The sequence below is a fragment of the Halichoerus grypus genome, chromosome 8 (genome assembly GCF_964656455.1).
Source record: "Halichoerus grypus chromosome 8, mHalGry1.hap1.1, whole genome shotgun sequence".
In the NCBI taxonomy this organism is placed as follows: Eukaryota; Metazoa; Chordata; class Mammalia; order Carnivora; family Phocidae; genus Halichoerus; species Halichoerus grypus.
In genome coordinates, this window is record NC_135719.1 from 126,083,419 (window position 1) to 126,104,762 (window position 21,344).

General features: G+C 41.9%; 1 protein-coding gene across 21 annotated transcripts in view; it reads left to right on the top strand.

The window, feature by feature from the left end:
• TTLL5 (tubulin tyrosine ligase like 5) overlaps positions 1-21,344 on the top strand; it is a 274,823-nt gene that overhangs the window by 26,386 nt on the left and 227,093 nt on the right. For 18 of the 21 annotated variants that reach the window (XR_013440787.1, XR_013440786.1, XR_013440789.1 and 15 more), the window contains 4 exons: positions 1,439-1,569; positions 6,310-6,392; positions 13,692-13,761; positions 14,194-14,278. Coding sequence is in view for 17 of the 21 variants with exons in the window: in XM_078053996.1 (XP_077910122.1) it covers positions 1,439-1,569; positions 6,310-6,392; positions 13,692-13,761; positions 14,194-14,278 (369 nt within the window). In the remaining 4 variants the exon portion in view is untranslated. The remainder of the gene's footprint in view (positions 1-1,438; positions 1,570-6,309; positions 6,393-13,691; positions 13,762-14,193; positions 14,279-21,344) is intronic. The other 3 variants (XM_078053995.1, XM_078053994.1, XM_078053988.1) reach the window with 2 other exon arrangements.

Genomic DNA, 21,344 nt, shown 5'->3' on the forward strand with positions numbered 1-21,344 from the left:
TACTACTGCCTACCTATTGGAATGGCTAAAAACAAAACGGAAAAACCAGACAACACCAAGTGCTGGTCAGGATGCAGTGCAATGGAATGCAGAAACTTTGCCAGTGGGAAATGCCAAACGGTCCAGCTACTTTGGGTCATAGTTGCTTATAAAGTTAAATATATACTTACACATGTGTTAGTGTTAAAACATGTTCACAAATTCCTTGACATTGCCTTCGAAAAGTTGAGCTTAATTTCTGTGTTCTTGGGTGTGAGCTAGCCTTTGTGACTTCTAATGAATAGAGTGTGACCGAAGTGACCGTGTGTCACTTCTGAGACTGTGCCATGAAAGACATGCAGCTCCTTCCTTGTTCCCTTTCCCTCTTGAATCACCTGATCTAGGAGAAACCAGCTGTCACGTCACGAAGATAGTCAGCCTTACAGAAGAATTCACATGGGAGGGAACTGAGGCTTCTTGCCAACAACCAGCCCCATGCGAGAGAGCTATTTGTCAAGTGGGTCCTGCAGCCCCAGTTGAGCCTGATGACCACAGCTCTGGTCAGCGTCTTGACTGTAGCCTCATGAGAGACCCTTGGATAAAACTACCCAGCCCTGCTACCCCCACATTCCTGACCCACAGAAACTATAAGATGGAAAATGTTTATCATTGTTTTGAGCTGTAGTGTTTTGGCAGTAATTTATAATGCAGCAATAGATAACTAATAGAACTTACTAAACAATCTTACTGAACTTGGCAGTCTCATTCCTGGAGAGATCAAAACTTATGTCCACACAAAAACTTATGTTCTTACAAAAGAATGTACATAATGCTTTTAGTGATTTTATTCATAATCTTCAAAAACTGGAAAGAGCTTACATGTCCATCAACTGGTAAATGGATAAAGAAACTGCGGTGCATCCAAGCAATGGATTACTCTTGAGCCCTAAAAAGGAGTGAAATCCTGATGCAGGCACAAGGATGAATCTCACTTGTTGCCAGTCTCGGGAAAAGGAGCCAGTCTCAAAAGGACACGTGTATATGATTCCATGAACTTGACTTTCTGGAAAAGGCAAAATTTAGAGGGACAGGAAACAGATGAATGCTTGCCAGGGCCTGGAGGTGATTGGAAGGGTTGACTTCAAAGGGACTGGAGGTAACTTTTTGGGATGCTGGTACTGTTCATGGTGGTGATTATATAATTGCATATGTTTGTTCAAACTCATAGAATTATACACTAAAAAGTATGTCAATTTTACCTCGGTGAATAAATCTGACCAGAGAAATCCATTTTATGAAAATGATTACTAAACTCTGGGGTTGACAAAGTGGTCGATCTAATGTAATCCAGTCCCCGGTACATGTTCTAGCTCCGAACTATGAGCTCTGTAGTATGTGATAACACAGGAAAACCTCGGAGTCAGACTTTACTGAAATGGAAAACTTTTATGATTTTTAGGTCCTATGAACTAACCCGGAAAGACCGACTGTACAAAAACATCATTCGAATGCAGCATACACATGGGTTCAAGGCTTTTCACATCCTCCCTCAGACCTTCCTTCTGCCAGCCGAGTACGCGGAATTCTGTAGTAAGTGCTTGGCTGCAAACGCCCCGACCCTCTGCAACTGGGCTCAGGGCAGTTACCCCAAGGACTAGCTTGAGTCAGTAACTAATTAGAGCTTTTCAGATCCTTAAAACAGTGTGTTTCTTTAGTAAAACGGCTAGAGGGATAACTATTTTTTTTATTTATTTTTATTTTTTAAAGATTTTATTCATTTATTTGAGAGAGAGAGAGTGAGAGAGAGCACAAGAGGGGGGAGGGTCAGAGGGAGAAGCGGACTTCCCGCTGAGCAGGGAGCCCGATGTGGGGCTTGATCCCGGGACTCCAGGATCATGACCTGAGCTGAAGGCAGTCGCTTAACCAACTGAGCCACCCAGGCGCCCCTGGAGGGATCACTTTAAACCTGTTTTTATTCTGATTGTGTCCCTGTAGGTTTATTTTTAGTAAGCTTGTTGCTGGCGTTTCTAGAAGGATACGTTGGTGTCATGCACCTGTGCCCCTGTCTGGTGCAGAAAGTTTCTTCACTGGCAAGACTTGGTGCCTACGTAAGGATGTCTATACTGCTGCACTTGAACTATATGTGCTTCCTTTCTGGCGTCTGTTTTTTTCTTGCCGTTTAAGGAATATTCCTGTCACCTCAATTTCTTGACTTGTGTGACTTACAAAGCACAAGTATCACACATTTTTAGTGTGAGGGTTTAGAGGTACCAGTTAGTCACACTCTCATTGGGAGTTCAGACTAATTGAAGAGTACAGGTGTTATTAGCCAAATAGGGATCTAAATGTCAGCTATCTTGCTGGTAAAGCTAGGTAGGAACATGTGGCTTGCTTCCCAGTCTCAGTGGAAGCTTCTTATTTCTTTTGCCTTGAAGTCAACTATCTTCCCCAGGTCCAAGTAGCCGAAATGGGCTATTTCAGACTTTCCTCCCTGGGGGCAAAGCCTGAGTCCGTAGGCGTGGTGCACAGAAGAGGTGTGAGTACAAAGAAGGTGGGAGGCAGGTCTTTTGTGAGAGTCTGAGAAATAATAATAATAAAAGCTAACATGTAACGAACATTTCCTTTCTGTTAGGCCCTCTTCTAAGTGGCATTTCTACTCTGAGGTAGGTACCATTGTTATTCCCAGTTTTACAGATGAAGAGACGAAGGTACTGAGAGGTCAGGAGCTTTCTGTAAGTTATGTAGCTTGCAAATGGTGGTTCAGACTCTGCGGTTTGGTTTCAGAGACCATGCTCTTCACCACCGGGCCTTATTGCTTAAAGACCCAGAGCCGTGTGTGCATAGTGTCCATTTCCCAGTATCACCAGTGAGAGAGGCCTCTTCTCTGAGGAGGGTCTGGAAGGACAGACACATAGACATCTATCTTCTGAGTAAGTCCAAGAGAGAGACTATTCCTGTTTTGGGAAGCATGGAGAGAGGAAGAGAAAGTTCTCTCTAGACTTCCTGACTTGTGGTTTTCTTAACCTGTTAGACTTAACAGTTTGGTCTGGTTGCCCATTGGGGTGTTCATCTTCTGGGATTTCCATCATCAGGATCTCCTGCTTCATCTTGGTGAGGCCATTTCTCCGATAGCACTTATTGTTCCAGCTGGGACCATTGACAGTTCAGTGTTTGCCCACAGAAGGCTCTGAAATGGGTCAGAAGAGACTACTAATTAAATGAATTAAGTTCAAAGCTACAGTGCACTCAAAGCTGAAAACTTACAGTTAAGAATTTTTGTTATGTGACTTTAGCCAAATTACTTAAACCACTCTGTGCCTTAGCTTCCTCCTATGTAAAATGGGATTATTACTAGTACTGACCTTATAGTGTTGTTGGGATGTTTAAATAGGTTAATACACGGAAGGCACTTGGAATGGTACCCTGATAGGTGTTTAATAAATGTTCAGTATAAACTCCTTATTTTGAGTTATGTTGAGATGCATTGTTGTGTAATAAAAGTAAAAAATTATGCAATAAGCCAACACGATAGCATAAAAGTACTTCAACTAACGTGTTAGCAGCATGTCCCAGATATGAACTCCTCCTGTTAAATTCTACATTAATTCCCTGTTGAAGTCTACAGGAATCTGAGATGAAAATTCCCTTTGTCCTCTCTCTGCTATTTCTTATTCTCCTGTTCTCCCTTTGGAGGCAGGCTGGGGGGTGGGGATGCTCCTTCAGATGATTGGATAGAGTTAGGGTTCCTCCATCAGTTCAAACATGACCTGCCTTTCAGTAGGATTGCTTCTTTAGTGTATTATTCAAACGTGTATGTGTTCTACTTTTTAACAAAAATGAATTCAAAAGGTCAACAGAACACACGGAATTAATATAGCCATAACTCAAAGCCACCATGTTTAGCCCCAGGGCAGTTACTAGAGGCAAATGGTGTTCCCCAAACAAATCACTTACTGATGTCATCACCAAAGACCACAGCAGGGACATACCGTGTTTGTGGAAAAGGGGGGGACAGGGAAGATGTGATAGTAAAAAGGAGTCTCTTGGTTTCAGTCTTGCCAGGATGCCAGTCATTCTTTGCCAGTTGTCCAGAGTCCATGACCTCTAAGTTAAAATTCATTTGGGGGAGATCCAACATTGTTAGGTTAGTTGCATTGCTAAGGTTACATATTAGGGGAGAAACCCATCTATTTGTACCACTTCCTTTTTCAAAGAAACATTCCTCCTCTTCATAAAGTCTGTTTTAAGTTCTTCTCTTCCTTTGGTGTCCACCTAGCATATTATAACCCAGAAATTCCATTTTCTCCATGACTCTTGCATTCCTGTCCCTCCTTGGCTCACTTGAGTGTGGGCAATAGGAGATTTTTGAGAAAGAAAGGGATACAAACAGGTTAGCCTTTAGAAAAATAACTGTGTGAAATGAATTGGAGGGAGCAAGGGGAAGAATACAATGATCACTTGGAAGGCTATTACGGTAATCTAGTTAAGAAGTGTAGTTGGACTGAGCTAGGTAGCTGGAATAGAAAAAGAGGGAGTGGAAAGAGTGGTGGAATAAAGTGTACCAACTGGCTGTGAGTAGTGAGGCAAGGGTCAAAGATGGCTCCACAGTGTGAATCTGAGAAGCTAGGAGCATCAGCACGTCTTTAACCAGGGAGTATAACCAGGACCGTAAAGGAAGAACTATTGAAAGGGATGAGGAGTGTGAAATTTGGGACCGGGTATGGATTTGAGTCTTCCATGTGGTGATTTACAGGCAGTTGTAAAGGTAGAGTTGAATTCTGACCAAAGGTAATAGATTCTGGAAGTTGCCAGTTTAGAGGAAGATGTGATCATGAGAGAAAAAGAGAAGAAGCACCCCAGAGAGGAGAGCGAGCTTGAAGATAGGAACAAGGGAACGGATCCCAGAGGAGACAGGAGAGGGTTAAATCAAGAACAGACATGTGGAAAGATGCTCAACATCACTTATCATCAGGGAAATGCAAATCAAAACCACAATGAGATGTCGCCTAACACCTGGCAGAATGTCTAGTATCAAAAAGACAGGAAATGACAAGTATTGGCGAGGATGTGGAGGAAAGGGAGCCCTTGTGTGCTGTTGGTGGGAAAGTAAATTGGTGCAGCCACTATAGAAAACAGTGTAGAGGTTCCTGAAAAAATTAAAATAGAAATATCATATGACCCAGCAATTCCACTTCTCGGTATTTACTGGAAGAAAATGAAAACACTAATTCAAAAAGATATTTGCAGTCCTGTGCTTATTGCTGCATTATTTACAATAGCCGAATTCTGGAAGCAACCTAAGTGTCCATCAATGGATGATGGATAAAGATGTGGTATATATTCACAATGGAATATGACTCTGCCATAAAAAGAATGAAATCTTGCCATTTATGACAACATGGATGGACCTAGAGGATATTGTACTAAGTGAAATAAGTTAGAGAAAGACAAATATCATATGATTTCACTTATGTGTGGAATCTTAAAAGACAAGACAAATAGATAAGCAAAAATGAAAAGACTCCTCAATACGGAGAACACGCTGGTGGCTGTCAGAGGGGAGGCAGTTGTGGGGGGAGGGTGAAATAGGTGAAGGGGATTAAGAGGTACAAGCTTCTGGTTATAAAATAAACAAGTCACGGAGATGAAAAGTACAGCGTAGGGAATACAGTCAATATTGTAATAACTCCGTGTGGTGACAGATGGTAACTTGCTCATTGTGCTATTTCATAACGTATATAAATGTTGAGTCACTCTATTGTACAAAAAAAAGAAGTAAAGGGCACCTTTTAATCCCTTGTAAATTATTGTCCTCTTATGCCACTTGCACATGGCTTGACGTAAGGCGATTTTTTTCTTACAAGCTAAGAGAAATCGCTTAAGGAACATTATCATTTCAGGTGATCTAGTGTTCGACCCCCATTGGCACTGTCTGCAGTGTGAGCCTCTGCAGGGCCTTTGGTTGACGGAGGCGAGAATCTCAAAAGATTCCTGAAGGCCGTTTGTGATAGTCGTAGACTAACATCAGAGTTGCCTTATTTTGTTTTCATCCTCTCATTCAAGAAAGAGGGGAAATGGTGGAAGAAATGTGTAATTTTGCTGTCTCCTCCTTCTTCCTTTCCTTGCCCCTCTCTGTTTTTGTGTTCATTTTTGAAGCCAGTTCAAAAATACAGGTATGTTAGCTGTGCTGCCCTCCGCTTAGGAAATATGGAAAATGCTTCGAGTGTCTGAGTGGATAACCGTTGTTAAAATTTAAGATAATAAACTCTTGTCCTTTCTTTCTCTTTGTTTCTCTCTGTCCCCCTTCTAATCTCCCAATATTTTGAGCAGATTCATATTCAAAGGACCGGGGACCTTGGATAGTAAAACCAGTGGCCTCTTCTAGGGGGCGGGGTGTCTACCTGATCAACAATGTAAGTATGCAGCAAGGTGGCACCCTCTCTTCTTCTTCCTCTTTTTTTTTTTTTTAAATAAGCTTTACACCCAACGTGGGGCTTGAACTCACGATCCCAAGGTCAGGAGTCAGTCACATGCTCCACCGACTGAGCCAGCCTGGCGCCCCCTCACCCTGTCTTCTTATTGGTTCTTCCCTGTTTCAGCCTTTGTCCTAGCTACTAATATCACTTTTTTTTTTTTTTCATTAAGAATAGGTGTTCCCTGGGCGCCTGGGTGGCTCAGTCGTTAAGCGTCTGCCTTCGGCTCAGTTCATGATCCTGGGGTCCCGGGATCGAGTCCCACATCGGGCTCCCTGCTCAGCGGGAAGCCTGCTTCTCCCTCTCCCACTCCCCCTGCTTGTGTTCTTGCTCTCGCTATCTCTCTCTCTGTCAAATAAATAAAGTCTTAAAAAAAAAAAAAGGAATAGGTGTTCCCTTCTGAAATCTGCATTCAGACATGTGAGTTGAGGGTGGATATGAGTTGCCTACTATTCATCTTACTCTGGCAGTAACCTCCTCCTATGCCGGCAGTTCCTCTGTGGCTAAAAAGTCACTCGATCAAATGTTAGGGAAGAGCAGCCTTTGGTGTCAGCAGAAAAGAGGTTCCTTTTCTACTTCTGGCATATCGTCAGATTAATTCTTCAGTGTTAAGCATTAATTGGTAGCATATACATTTAGTTTCTATTGTGAGCAGAATTGTGGGTTCCTGCCCTCGAGATCATTAAGGAAATTAACCTGTTTGGTATGGCATCCTTGATGCTGTTTCTGCATCTCCCTCCCTCCTCCTCCTCCCTCCTCCTCATCCCCTTATTTTTTTCAAAAGTTATCAGTATCTTGAATCTTTACAAAATCCTCATTAGAAGTGGTTTGTAAGCTGAACACATATACAGAGTAAATAAAATAAAATCTCAACCCCAGTCTTACTTCCTAGACTTTTAACAGTGGTTTGTAACCTAATACAGTTGATTTATGTTTCTTTTCTTGACTTTACAAAGTCCCAGTTTGATGTGTATTGAATTCACATCACCTCCTGCCCTCCCTTCCACATTTCAGGTCTAAGTTTGATTACTTTTTGTTATTTTTATATTTTAAGAGTTTATAAAATTATACTATCTTCAATAACTATGATTCCATTTCTTTGCTTTATAAGTTGAATAAAAAATTTAAACTCAATAGTAACCTCACAGCTTTGGAATTCTGAAAAAATTTTTTTAAGTTTTATTTGTTTAAGTAATCTCTATACCCAGCGTGGGGCTCAAACTCATGACCCCAAGACCGAGAGTCACATGCTTCTCCCAACTGAGCTAGCCAGGCACCCCTGGAATTCTGAAGTTGAACCACTATTTCACTTTGGGTCTTTTCTCATTCTTACTCCTGGACATTTGGTCAGCCCATTCAGTCTGGAAACTAGTGTTTTTCTTTGTTTCAGGGAAAATTATCCCGAACCTTCGTTTTTGCCTTTGTTTCTGCTTCTAGATCTCTTTTTTGAGGCATTCTGGGTCTTTCCTTTATGTCAGCTTTTCTCTGATATTAAATTCTCTGTTTTCTCCCATCTTGATCTTTCTGGATCACCAGTTTGAGCTTTATCCAGTTTAATATTCATTTTATCTACTGTATTTCTCTTTTGGCTATCATAGTTTGTAGAAACCCTTACTTTCTGTTTGCCCCCTTTTTTTTTTTAGTTAAAAAAACCTGTTGTTGCATAATGGATTGATGGATGCACTTTGCCTGTTGGTCTTAGTGAGGATATCAGTTGAAAGTTTTTTAAAAGTTCTCCTTTGTTTCATGAATTTTCTTGGGATTGTCTTTTTTCCCCCCTACTGTTGGGTTTTCTCAGTGTCAGTGACCTTGGGTGTATTTGTGAACTAAAGGCTAGAATGATTGAAATTGACAGCTGGCCTGGGTTTCAGGTACTGTTGTATAGGACTGATTCCCTAGTAGTTTCTCCCTGGACAGAAGGCTAACTCAGTTTTGTGCAAGGGCAAATGGTGTTGACTGACAGGCTGAGCCTCAGGTGGATGTGAGTGAGGAGCATGCTTCTTCCTGCCACCCCCTGCCTTATTGTGAATACAGAAGAAGATTTTGGTGATTTCCCTTCCGGGCAGCACTACCTTTCCTGTCTTTTCCTCTCTCTGTCTATTGTAGGGATAGAGTGGCCTCAAATTCCACTCTTTTGTCAGATCTCTGTGCCCACGCAAGATGTCCTCCTCAGAGTATTATCATTAGGTTTTATGCTGAGGGCAAAGCTCTGGGTATTGGAGGAGGCCCACTGAATTAATTAAGAATTAATTATCTGATTCTTGTTCCTTGGCCCACTCCTGCTCCTCGTGTTTGTTTCCTGCCAGCTTGGGACTTCTCAGAGGCTCCTTGAGAAGATCATTCTCACCTCTGATATTTTCCTTCCTTTGCTCTGTTTTCTCAACCTGATCCCATCTGCTTTCTATCTTTCAGGATTTCCTTCAACTTTTGGTCTCTTATTGGCTCCTTTAAATGTTTTCTAACTTTGTTATCATTTCATTCTTTTAAAAAATATCTTCTCTGTCCTTCCAGTGGGACTCTGGAATGGAAGAAGGGGAGGTAGATATGTGTGTGTGTGTGGTCAAGTGCTCTATTTTAAAATTCCCCAATCCTCTTTTTACGTGGTCTGAGCTATTTCCTACACGTGCAGAAACTAACGTTCTGAGAGGTCTTTCACATTGAAAAATCCTTAAATTCAGTCTGGACTGAAAACTGTTCGGTAACTACTGATGGCCAGACCTTACAGGATCTCGTTCTGATACAGGAGCTACTTGAGCCTGAGGCCCAGACTACAAGTCCTGTTACCTGGCCCTGGGTCACTCTGGAGGCCTTTTGCCCTTGAGTCTCTTGTGACAGAAGGCCCTGGTCATATGCCTTGGATCTCTCTTTTCTTGTTTCTGTTCTGACCTTGGCGTGAAGGCTCCTGTCTGACAGCTTATCCTTCAGCTCCATGCCAGGAGCTCCAGTGTTGTTTGAATCTCACAGACAGCACTGGTTTGGGTTTGGGTTTTAGCTGCCAAATGGAATTGCTATTGAAAGTCAACTATGGTACAAGTTTGCTTTTTATTTTCTTAGACATGAGTCAAAAAGAATAGGATCTATTTCCAGCTCATCTGGGACGTTTTTCTTTTGGAATGCATTTTTGCTCTAGTGATTTGTTATTTTGAAACCAACATCATAAAGAATAGAAAAGTTAAACTTTCCTTGGTGGGGCTGAGAACCTGGTGCCCTAACTCTTCCCTGGATGGAGTCTCATAGAGGGTGACAAGTCTTCAGAGAATGCGTTTGGCAGGCTTTCCTTCTCCCTCCCACCTCTCCCTGGGCTGAATCCCTAGAGACCCCCTGCATAGATCAAAGTACTTGGCAGGACCCTTTGCCTCCCTCCTCCCCCTCAGTGAAGCTTTGGAATGAGTCTGATTCTTTGAGGTATTTGATGGAGGTGCCAGACAGAAGCCTGGGGAGATGCCAGCAGGCACCAGCGGAGCTGGCAACATGTGGACATAATGGGAAAATATTCCTGTTTCCTTCCCAAAACTGGAATTTTTATCACCTTTTGCTCAGACCTACAAACCATGTAGTTAATACTCTTCTCTCTGTCCTTACACACAAGGCCTCACCATCCTGTCTTTTCCATACCTGGATCCTTTCCCATGGAATATGTGACCCATTAGCCAACTGGATGAAGTAACTCTTTCCAAGGCCGCTGCCTGCTTTCCTTTTAGATTTGAGTTGGGGGGGGCGCGGGAGGGAGGGCTCAGGCGGAGGGTCTGTGAGCAGAACTAATGGGAGTGGGTGAGGGACTTGGGGGGTGGGTGGAGTTAGGTGTGAGGGCCAAATGAAAACATCTTTCCCTGTCTTCCCCACTGGAGAGGGCCTCTTATTAAAAATTCCCAATAATAGTCATAACCTTTTGGAAAATGTCTGCAAATAGCAACTTTTACCATTACAAGAACAGGATAAAGGACAGAAAAAGCGTTACTTTTATGAAATACCGAAGAGAGAAGTGTGAGCTCTTAAAGACGGAAGTTTCTTGGCCTAGCAGCTAACGTGGTTTCTTAAGATGTGCTCTTTTCCTCTAGAAATACAGCATAGAGGAGCAAAGTTGTGTTTGCCCCAGCTCCCTCAGTAACCATGACTAAGTGCTGTATTTTCCCAGTTTAGTATATTCAAGTTGAGGGAAAGATCTCGCATTTTCTGCTTAAGGTACAAATTTGATCATGGAGGTCAAATTTTGTCATCCTTGTCTCACACATTATCCACGGTAAATACAATATTAATATTTTCTTTGGGATTTTGAAGTAGCAGGAGAATATTTAGGTCATTCTATTTACTCCTCATATTTGTGAATATAATTCTTTATAGTGCTCTTGTTTCTAGTTGTTTATACGTTGTTACCTTAAGTGCTCTCTATTTTTTCTCATCGTTCAGGAAATATTTAGCGAGTCCTTGCTGTGTGCCAGGTGCTGCCAATCCTTAAAACCTTTTGAGGAATAGGGATTATCTCTTAATACTAACAGTGATACTAAGCTAATGTATCTTCATTGTAACTTAGTGCAGTGCGCAGCTCTGAGTGAAATGGCACGTGGTGTGCCATGATGAAGGCTGTTGAGTTATGGAACTTAGTAGAACCATAGAGGTACTATTGAGTTTGCACTAAGAGTAATAACTGATATATCTTGAGCATTTAATGTGTGCCTGTCATGGTACCTTCCAAATATAAACTCAGTTAGTCTTTAGAAGAACCCTAGGTAGTTACTGTTATTTCCTTAGTAAGTGGTAGAGTCAAGATTATAACTCAGGTCTAGCTGATTCCAGAGCCTAATACTCTTAACCACTGTACCATTCTGCCTTATAATAACTTAACAGATACCATGAGCTTTCATCTTAAAGTCCAGTTAGAAAAATGGATGTGTTTCCAGCTTTCCCAGCAATTTAGATCTTGCATTAGCATACTTTGGAGGGCAATTTGAGCTTGGAATTGAAATCATTTGAAGTGAGTTAGTTGGGGAATGATGAAAAGGAAACAGGCTTGAAAATATCAAAAAGCTTTCATTAGTTGCTTCTTAGTATGTAACACTATACAAAGAAACTATACCCAAACCATTCTTTTCTTTGATGAGCTTACAATTTAATTTCTGATGTAGGTAGAAATGAGAGGTTCGGACCATTGAACAAATATTAAAGTTAAATAATGTGCGAGATTATGCATAATTCAAGGAACAAATGTGTATGATGAGGGAGGGGAAAGAGGAAGTGGGCAAGGATATTAGATGTGTCATGGAGGATGGCCATCACCATTTGTAGTCTCTGGTTCGGGGGAAGGTTGGATGGTCATGTATCTATTGCAGCCTGTAGGTGTTACTCAGTGGGAAGAGGTCTGCATTTGTTTAATTTTAGGTTTGGAACACAGCCTGAGGCTTGCTCCTTTGTACTATGATTCATCAATTCTCACATACTAAGCTGACTCAAAATGGAGATAGTACTTGTGAGAAAGTGATCAAGAAATGTAAGGGAGTCCGGAAGTGGTGTGGGCGATCAGGTCCATGAGTCTGAATCAGCACTGACTGTCGCCGGGTCCGTGTGATGCAACAGTGGGAGATGAGCAGGGAATCTCTTTATCTTGACTCTGGAGTTGCTCATCGTGGTTGTGCATGATGTTACAGGCCACAAAATTATCCTTATTTTATGGTAACTGTAGTATTTGGGGTAGCAAATGCATTATTATAAAGACAGTCTTTTGAGTTTGGGGGATAGTATTTTAGGTCAGAACTTTGGGGAAAGATGTGAATAGTACTTTAAGAGTTAAGCCTCTGAGGCCAACTGGCTGGGTTCCAGTGCTCTTCTGTCACTGTGTGACTTTGTCACCCTGTCTGACTCTTTCCTCATCTCTAATATTTGAATGGTAATATACCTACCTCATCGGGTTCGGTGAGGACTAAAGGAAATAATACTTGCGAAGAATTAGAACATAGAACAACACTGGACATGTAGCAAATGTTCAGTACATTTATTACGTTTTTTTCCCTGCAAATGTTAATAGTTATTTTTGTTGCTACTACTGTAGCCATTATCATTACAATTATTATTTTAGCCACTTCCCTTTTGGAGTCCTTTTGTCCTGTATAGATTGTGGTGACTTCTAGCTGATTTTTCTTTTAATCTAATCTCACTTAGAGTTGTGCTATTCCATATATTTTAATCTTACTATTAAGAATCCACAGTCATTTCCTCCTTCCCACCACGTTCAGGCTAAACTCCCCTTGTCGGGGGTTCAAATCCCTTTGCCAGTGGGGTCCCTCCCTCCTGATATTCTAACCATACCTTTCATTATTCCTCAGGTCAGTCATTTAGCCCCAGGTCAGTGATCTGCTTCCTCTCCTTTCTACTGAACCCTGTGTCTGCCACCTTTCCATGGCAGCTTCCTTTCCTTTCCACCACGTGCTCAGTAGCTTTCAGCACTCACTTCTGCACCTACTCTTCCAGAATAGGCCTTCCCCCACTGATCCACCTAACTGGTCTGCACTTGGACTCGTGCAGTCTCACGTCTTGCACTTGCAGTTATGCTGCTTGTGTTCCTTTAACTTTACCTAAATATTAAACTCTTTGGAAGTATGGATTAGGCTCTGTGAGGGCAGGGATTGTATCTGTCTTCACTGGATCCTCAATACTTTATACAGTATCAAACAGTACTCATGATTACTTACTGTATAAACTCGTTTTTCACTGAAAAACTCTTTAAGAGATCTAGTTCAGTCTTTATATATAATAGCATAGGAAATACAACTGAATGAATCAATGAAACATCCGTTTCATTTCTCAGGGAAAATGCCAGGATCCACTGGGGAAAGATCTGTAAGTTCTCTAAGCAACTTGATGAAAGCCTTTACTTAAGAATAATGGTAGTATTTTAAATTTCCATCATACTTTACATTTGGGAGAAAGCACCTTTTTATTTATGTTTTAAGTAGCTTTTATTTTCTTGGCATGTAACTATTTAATATCATGTATATAAATCTTTAAAGCTGTTATTGCTCTCTTTATTATGTGAGAAGTGGTATATTTTTCCCCCATTGTAATTGGATACCCATAGTGTTTATAAGTGGTGTGTTACCTGACCAGTTGAATATAGGGGTAGGTGGGAGGAAAACTTTTCTTAAGAGTTGTAGTTTTCCACCTTATTGTTTCTGAAAGGTCAAGAACTCTGCTCCCTTATTGTGAGTTAGGATTTCTGTCCTTTTATTCTTTCTCTTTACTCAATAGCCGAACCAGATTTCCCTGGAGGAGAACATCCTGGTCTCGCGTTACATTAACAACCCCCTGCTTATAGACGGTGAGTTGCGATTGGGCCCTTGTCGGGCTCGATCTTGCTAATTTTAAAGAATATTTTCACAGTCTTCTCTAGTAAGTCTTTATGAAGCTAGGGTGGAATTCTTGGCAGCTGTGGCTCTAGAGATGAGGCTGGTGCCTTACCTACCTCATGGGATTATTTTGAAGATGAAATGAGAGACTAGAAAAGAAAGTGCTTTATAGTACGCCTGTGTGAGAGCTGCGCAGTGTGTATATGTAAGCTCTCTTTCTCAGTGTATGTATATCATATATCTCTATCTAAATGGGTAATTATTTATCCTTAAAGGGTGAGGTGTGCAGGCAGTCTGTGTTTTGTGGGGAGAGGAAGACTGTTCTTTCTGTCATATTTCTTTGTTACATTGCCTTGTTCATTCTGTAACAGAAAACAGATGAACCCCAATTTTTTTTTTCCTAGATTTCAAGTTTGATGTGCGCCTCTACGTGCTTGTGACTTCCTATGATCCTCTTGTTATCTATCTCTATGAAGAAGGATTGGCTAGGTAAGAGACTTTTGGGGGGAAAGGGTGTTTATTCAGAGTGGATCCATTAACGAGTGTGTTAAGATCAGGCTGTTTCTTTCTGTTATGCTCAACTCAGAAAATTAGAGTGTACCCAGATGGGCTTCAGATTCCAGAACATCAGTCATGTTACTTTACAGTCTCACTTGCATCTCTGCACATAGGAACACGCATCTGTATGCAAACACACACCTTTCCCAGCACCACGGATCCAGGATCACATTGTATTTTCATGCAATGGTGATTGTTATGATGACCCTAGTGTATTAAGATAATTTGTCATTGGTCTTCACAACCGATCTAGGAAGAAAGAATCCCATATTGATTTACCTGTTATAGACCAGACATTTATTTCCGTGTTCACAACAACCTTAGAGTTGATGGAGTTCTGCACTTGGGGAAACAGGCTTCAAGGGGCGAGGGAACTGGGTCACTTTTCAGAGCTCTCCCAGCTGGATGGTAGTGGAGTGGGAATTTGAGCTCGTGGATCTCACTCAGAGCTCATAGTCTGAGCTGTTTCATGCCCTCTTTGTTGTCCTCTTGTATTTTGGGGACATTAGCTGCTTTTTTTTTTTTTCCACCTGCAAGTAATACACTTAACAGTGGTTGTATATACATTTTGTTTCTCTTGAAGTACTTTTTAGGTTTTAAGGTAACGTGACTTACTTACAAAATTAAGCTCAAGTTATAATAATTTGAAGTGTCCCTCCCACCCCCATCCACAGAATTTTATAGGTGACATTGTTTTCATAGCCCCTTTAAATTGTTTAAAATAAATATGTAACTTTGCTGTGCTTGTGTTCTTTTCCCCCACGAAACTAATATATAAATCTATTTACTAACTAGCTTGCCCTGAAGTCCCTTTTCTGCATAGTGGCCCTTATAGGACACAGCAGTTGAGGAGGTACTTTGCATCTGCAGTCAGCCATGACAAGCTAAAAAAGCCTGGTCTGTATTTGTGTAGTTTAGAAAATGCACCTGGAAGATGGGAAATATCATGGTTAAAAGAAGGCTACCTATTTAAGTTTAGGTGCTTTGACATGAATTATTGTCCTCTGGAAGCTGCTATTTTAGAATGTTATTTTAATTCTGTCATAGACTCACATTTTTTGATGTATCCTGTGACTAGAATCAGGGTGAGCACCTTTAACCAGCTTGTAGCTGGTTGAGGTGAGTCTCCCCTTCACCTCTAGGTGGCAGCGACAGCATTCAGAAACATGGTCATAAGAGATTTCTGAGTTTGAGCGTGAGGAGCGCTGGAGGCTACCGAAGCTCCATGGTTCTGGACTCTTGTTCCTTGGAAAGGAGGGGGAAACTAAAGTCTTTCTCAATTTTTAGGTAAAGGGCTGAACCAGACATTTGAGCACACCCTGCCTCCTAGCCCTAATGAGCTTTCATAGGCGGGCAGTTTTCTGTCGTGTTTGTAGACACATGTGCTCTCAGACTTTGAAGTATAGGTTTAAAAGCTGAGTCCCCATACTATGTAGATCAAAAAGAAGGTAAAAGATACCCTTTCCTTCTGCTCAGGGGTATAAGGTGCTGAGGATTTTCCATTTTGTAAGCTGAGATACCTGAGCTTTCCCTCTTGTCTAGCATGAGCTTCTCCAGCCCTTCCTTCCCTCCATCCTCACCCCATCTTGCCTCCTGTGCTCTTCTCAGGAACTGATTATGTCCTGCCACAAATTGAACTTCTTGAATAGGGAAAAGACCTCAAGGTTACGCCCGCTGTTTCTCAAGGATATCATACCAGCATGTTCTGTGTATTATTCCAAAGGCATTGCCCTCACGGTATCAATAGCCCTCTCTGTTGGTAAAATTTAGCATAGTTTTAAGGCCTCAGTGGTTCAGCTATGAAATGAGAGCACTACAACGTTCATTATAGAATTTACTACAGATATGCGAGTGCTTTGGCTACCGGGTGTGTGTTGGAAGTCAGAATCCACTGAATTGAGTAACTGTCTTCTCTTGCCTCCAGCAGGAACTGAGTGTGTGTATGTGTGGGTGTGTGTGTACTTTTTTTTTAATGGATGCTTTTTTTTTTTTCCCCAGAATAATTTGGAAGACAGTTTTTTAAAAACTCAGACCAAATTGAACCAAATCATAGGACTGTTCAGGGCTTTGGCTCGGTTAATCTAAAAGGATAGGTGAATATCAACACTTTACACGAGGATGGTGCAGTAGGACAGGCTGTTGGTGAGTCCTGCGCAGCTGCCCTGCTGTACACAGGAGCTTCCATGTGCCCAAGTTCCTGTGTCTTTTTTTTTTTTTATAAAGATTTTTATTTATTTGACAGAGAGAGACACAGCGAGAGAAGGAACACAAGCAGGGGGAGTGGGAGAGGGAGAAGCAGGCTTCCCGCGGAGCAGGGAGCCCGGTGCGGGGCTCGATCCCAGGACCCCGGGACCATGACCTGAGCCGAAGGCAGACGCTTAACGACTGAGCCACCCAGGCGCCTCCAAGTTCCTGTGTCTTAACTCACTATGTATCTTGGCATTCATCTGCTTCTTTTTAATCCTCAGAATCTGCTCAACTGTGTCATTACATTCAACAATAGTCTATAGCATCTCCAGATCTGCAGCCTCTGGTAATTTTGGGTCACGTGTGTTTGCTGTAGACATTACTGAAGATAATCAGTTTAGGATGAGATCACTAGGCCATTTTACTTTGAGGGTCAACAAGGAAAACCGTAATTTTTCCTAAACAGAAAGCACTGGCAGCAAATATAATTGGCTTCCTCTTTAGAAAAGAAGGGCCTTCTCCCGTGTCACTTCTGTTTTGGGCCTCAAATTAATGGTTAGGAGACATAAAGATTAAGTTCATTTCATAGGACTGTTTTGTGAACTAAATATTTTGTGTCAGTTCTTGACCTTTTTAAACTTATGAAGAAAAAGACCCGAAATAGTTTGTTTTTAGATTAATAATTTCCAGTTGTCCTTGTTGTTTTATTAACACAGGAAAACTGTCATTATTTTCTTATATCTGGGCGAAATACGGAGCTGTTTAGAAAAAAATTGTGTTCCTCGTATTTGGGCCCAGCATTTTTGCCCCAAAGTTCCACCCTACTTTTGAGTTTGACAAGTGTGTTCCTGCTTTGCACCAGCAGGGGACACTCAGCTTCCAGAGAGGGGTACCATTCTCTACCAAAGTGGTGTAGATGCTTTTTTCTTGTCAGAGGTGGGATCCAAAAAGACTTTGTCCTGGATTTTACAGTTTTAGGTGGATCCAATATGTGGTCTGAACGATTTGACGAGGCCTTTTTTGAGACAGAGCTAATAGCCAAATTTTCACTGCAACAGGAAAAAGAAAAAGTTAAAAGAAATTAAAACAAAATTGACTTGAACACCAAATGTGTTGTCAGACACCCGAAGATAGGTAGCCCAGGCAACTTGGGGGAAATGAAGGTGCCCATCCACAGAACTGGAGACTCCCATCCACACTGGAAGGTGGGAGGCGAGGACAGTGAGAAGGTCCCACTCAGGACCTGCCTTTCTTCTGCTTTAGCCGTATTATTCAGTGGAAATTCAGAAAAGACCCCCAAGCATTTGTAATGCCTTTCCCTTCTTCCCCACCCCCAGTTCCTTCTTCAGTAGCCTTCCTTGCTAATTAACACTGGCTCCGCAGGGATATTTACCTTTTCTCTGCTGGATTCCTGTGGTTTTGAAAGAATTCAGGTACTTGCTGGTTGCCAAGGAATTCAGATTACCTCACAGGCTGCACACTGTCCAGAATCTCTGCCACAGCAGCGAGGGGGGTGGGGGGCCGTGGAGACAGCAACAAGGGCAAGAAAACCCTCTCCAGTGCTCATTGTCACCCTCCCTGGCAGGCCTTTGCTGTTTGTGAAGTTTGAGTCATTTCTGGCTCTGAAGACCGGGGATCAGGCTGGTAATCCCCTCCCAGACGGCTCTGTGGGGCGCTGCCTAGTCACTGCAGTGCTTTGGCAGTCTCCCGCCTGCAGCTGGTTGACAGCAGATCAGAGAGCTCTTGGGCCTCTTGTTCTCTTCCATAAGATTTTTCTGGGTCAGGCCAGGATGAAACCCGGTGGCTCCTGGCAAGGCCGCCTGAGGTGCTGTCTCTTCATCCTCCGGGCCTTTCTGGCTCGGAATGGCTACACCTGCTGAAAGATAACTCAAGTGCCACAGCCAGGGGCTCCTCGAGGCTGGCCTCCTCTTTGTATGTTTGGACTGAAGGTTTGTTAGATGATGTGACTATCAAAGGGAAGGGGCTAACTGCCCTACGTCCAGATTATCTATGACTCTGCCTATGGTGCCGTATCTGTGAAGAACAACATAGGTTTGGAATGGAGGAAGAGAGTTTAAAGGATTCCACTAAGTCTGTGCTTTCCCTTCCTGTTTTGGTTCCACACTGGCGACGTTCCCTGGACAAGCAACTCAGGTGCCGTTTCAGTTCAAGCTTATCCAGTACCTTCTATGTGCCTAACACGGGACCCCTTCCCACAGACGCTTAAGAGTTTTAGACAGATCGTTACCATTGTCTCCATTCTCATTGAGAAACATTAGGAAGCAAAAAGGAAAAGTAGCTTTTGACTTAAGAATTCATTGTCAGAATAAAGATTATATGTTTCAGTGTGGTTTAAAAAAAGGCATATACTTCTCCATTCATTGGCGTGCTGTGAACTAGTACACAGAGTTTCAGATTTGGCAAAGAAGTAGAGGCTCCCTACCCCCCTCCCCCCATTTTTTTTTGGTTTAAAGGTCAAGGCTATGAAATTCTGTCATTAGAGCTTTTTCTAAATCTTGATTTCATTAAGAGGGAGGTTCAAGACTCAATTCATCACTTCGATTTCAGTATGTGCTAGGATAAGTATTTGCAAACGTGGTCCTGGGGTGGCTGGCAGAGAATTACTTCTTTTAGGTTGCAGCTAATAACGAGCTTGCGTTGAAGCTTTCAGACCTAAACGGGTTGAAATCTGATATGTGAAAGTCTAAATCAGGGGTCACAAACCTAAAGACTCACGAGGACATTCACTGAGAGTGAGCCAGTGTGAGTAGGGGGAGGGGCAGAGGGAGAGAGAATCTCAAGCAGACTCTGCCCTGAGCGCGGAGCCCGACTCGGGGCTCGATCTCACGACCCTGAGATCATGACCTGAGCTGAAATCAAGAGTTGGATGCTTAACTGACTGAGCCACCGAGGTGCCCCAAAAATCTAGATTTTTATTGAGAAACTTGCTTCTGTTTTTAGACTCTGAATTTTGAAACCATTTCAGACTTCTAGAAAAGCTGTAAAAATAGCAGTTACGTTTTACCTTGCATGTAAAGATCCCATTCAGATTTTGCCATTTGTCCGATAATGTTCTCTGTAACAAAAGGATCTGATCCAGGATCACATGGTCTATTTAGTTGCCGTGTCTCTTTAGTCCCCTTTGGTCTGGAACATTTCCCTCAGTCTTCCCATGACTTTTATGACCTTAGCATTTGTGAGGATTACAGGCCAGTCATTTTTTAGAATGTTCCTCAGTTGGAGTTATCTGATACTTTTTCATGAGTGGACCCAGGTTATGTATTTTTGGCCAGAATACCACAGAAGTGATGCTGTTGTTATTGCATTATATCTGATGGCACATGATAACTGTTTATTGGTGTTTGACCACTTGATTAAGGTGATGTCTTCCAGATTTGTCTGCTGTAAAATTACTTTGTTTTCTCCTCTGTCATTAATAAGTATCTTCAGAGGAGATTTTGAGACCATGTAAAATCTCCTTCCTCATCTAGTTTTTACTCAGTGATTTTACTATCCATTGATGTTTCTTGCCTGAATTATTACTGTGACAGTTGCCAAATGACGATTTTCTAATTCCTTTATTCCTTTTCCTTTTATCATTTGGCATTTTACTCCAAGGAAGAGCTGTCTCTTCTTCCTGTTTATTTATTCATTTATTTATTTATACCAGTGGGGACTCAAGGATTCCTATGTTATTTAATGGGTTATAATCCTTTATTATCAGGATTTATTTTGATGTCATATTGTCTCAGATTTGGCCAGTGGGAGCCCTTGTAAGCTGGCTTTTGTGTCCTCTCATTTCTTTGAGCACAAGATGTTTCAGGCTCTTCTCTTTCTTTCTCTGCCCTAGCTCTGGAATCAGCCATTTTCTCCAAAGGGCATTGATTGCTTTTAATGGAGAACAGTATTTAGAAATCAAGATCCAAGAGCTAGATAAGCTCATTGCTCTGGGGTATTGCTGCTTTAAGGTCCTTGAAATGGGCAGACCTAGGAAATCTATGTTTGTATATATGGACATGTACATGTACACACACTGACATCTATATTTAATTTTATATCTGTCTCCATATATTGAAAAGCAGAATTTATATTAATACTTCCAATTCTCCTTCAAAACTACAGGGCTCGTTCTAGATTTTCCCTTTCCTTGTTTTTTTTTTTTTTTTTAATCTCTCTTCTCCAACAGTGAGAAATCTGACTCCCTTTATCTTCAACATATTTATTCACTCAATTCCTTTGTGTGTAGCCAATCTCTGGACCTCCTTGGCCACTGCCCCCCTCAGATGCCCTCCTGTGTGGACTCTGACCCCTGTGGGCCACTGCCCTGCACAGATAACCTCCATGTACTGCCTGTGGGCTGCCTTCCTATCCTGTCCACCATCTTCCTCGATATAAGTCCTGGCTATAGGAAGGAAGGTCTAATTTTTAAATGCTGGCCAAGTCATTCAAGTTGTTTTTTTTTTTTTAAACAGTTTGTGGGTTAATCAGAACTTGATTAGTAGGCTGGTAGGACCTCTGGTCTAGATGATATGAAGGAAATGTTAGGAACTGGTGACCAGAGATGAACATGGTCTGTTTAATAGGGGCTTTAGTGAGAACCCTAATATCTTCCTGACTTAGGAGGGAAGATGAGCATGCATACCTACGTGGCCTTCTACATTCCCCACTGGGCTAAGCGAAATAAAGAGTGTAGCTTTTGGCCCTTTTGGTAACTTTCCATTGAGCCTAAGTTTGTTTTTGTTTTTGTTTCCTCTAATTCTTACTTCTCAATGCTCTTTAGAATCCCACTCTGTGACACTAATAATCTTGT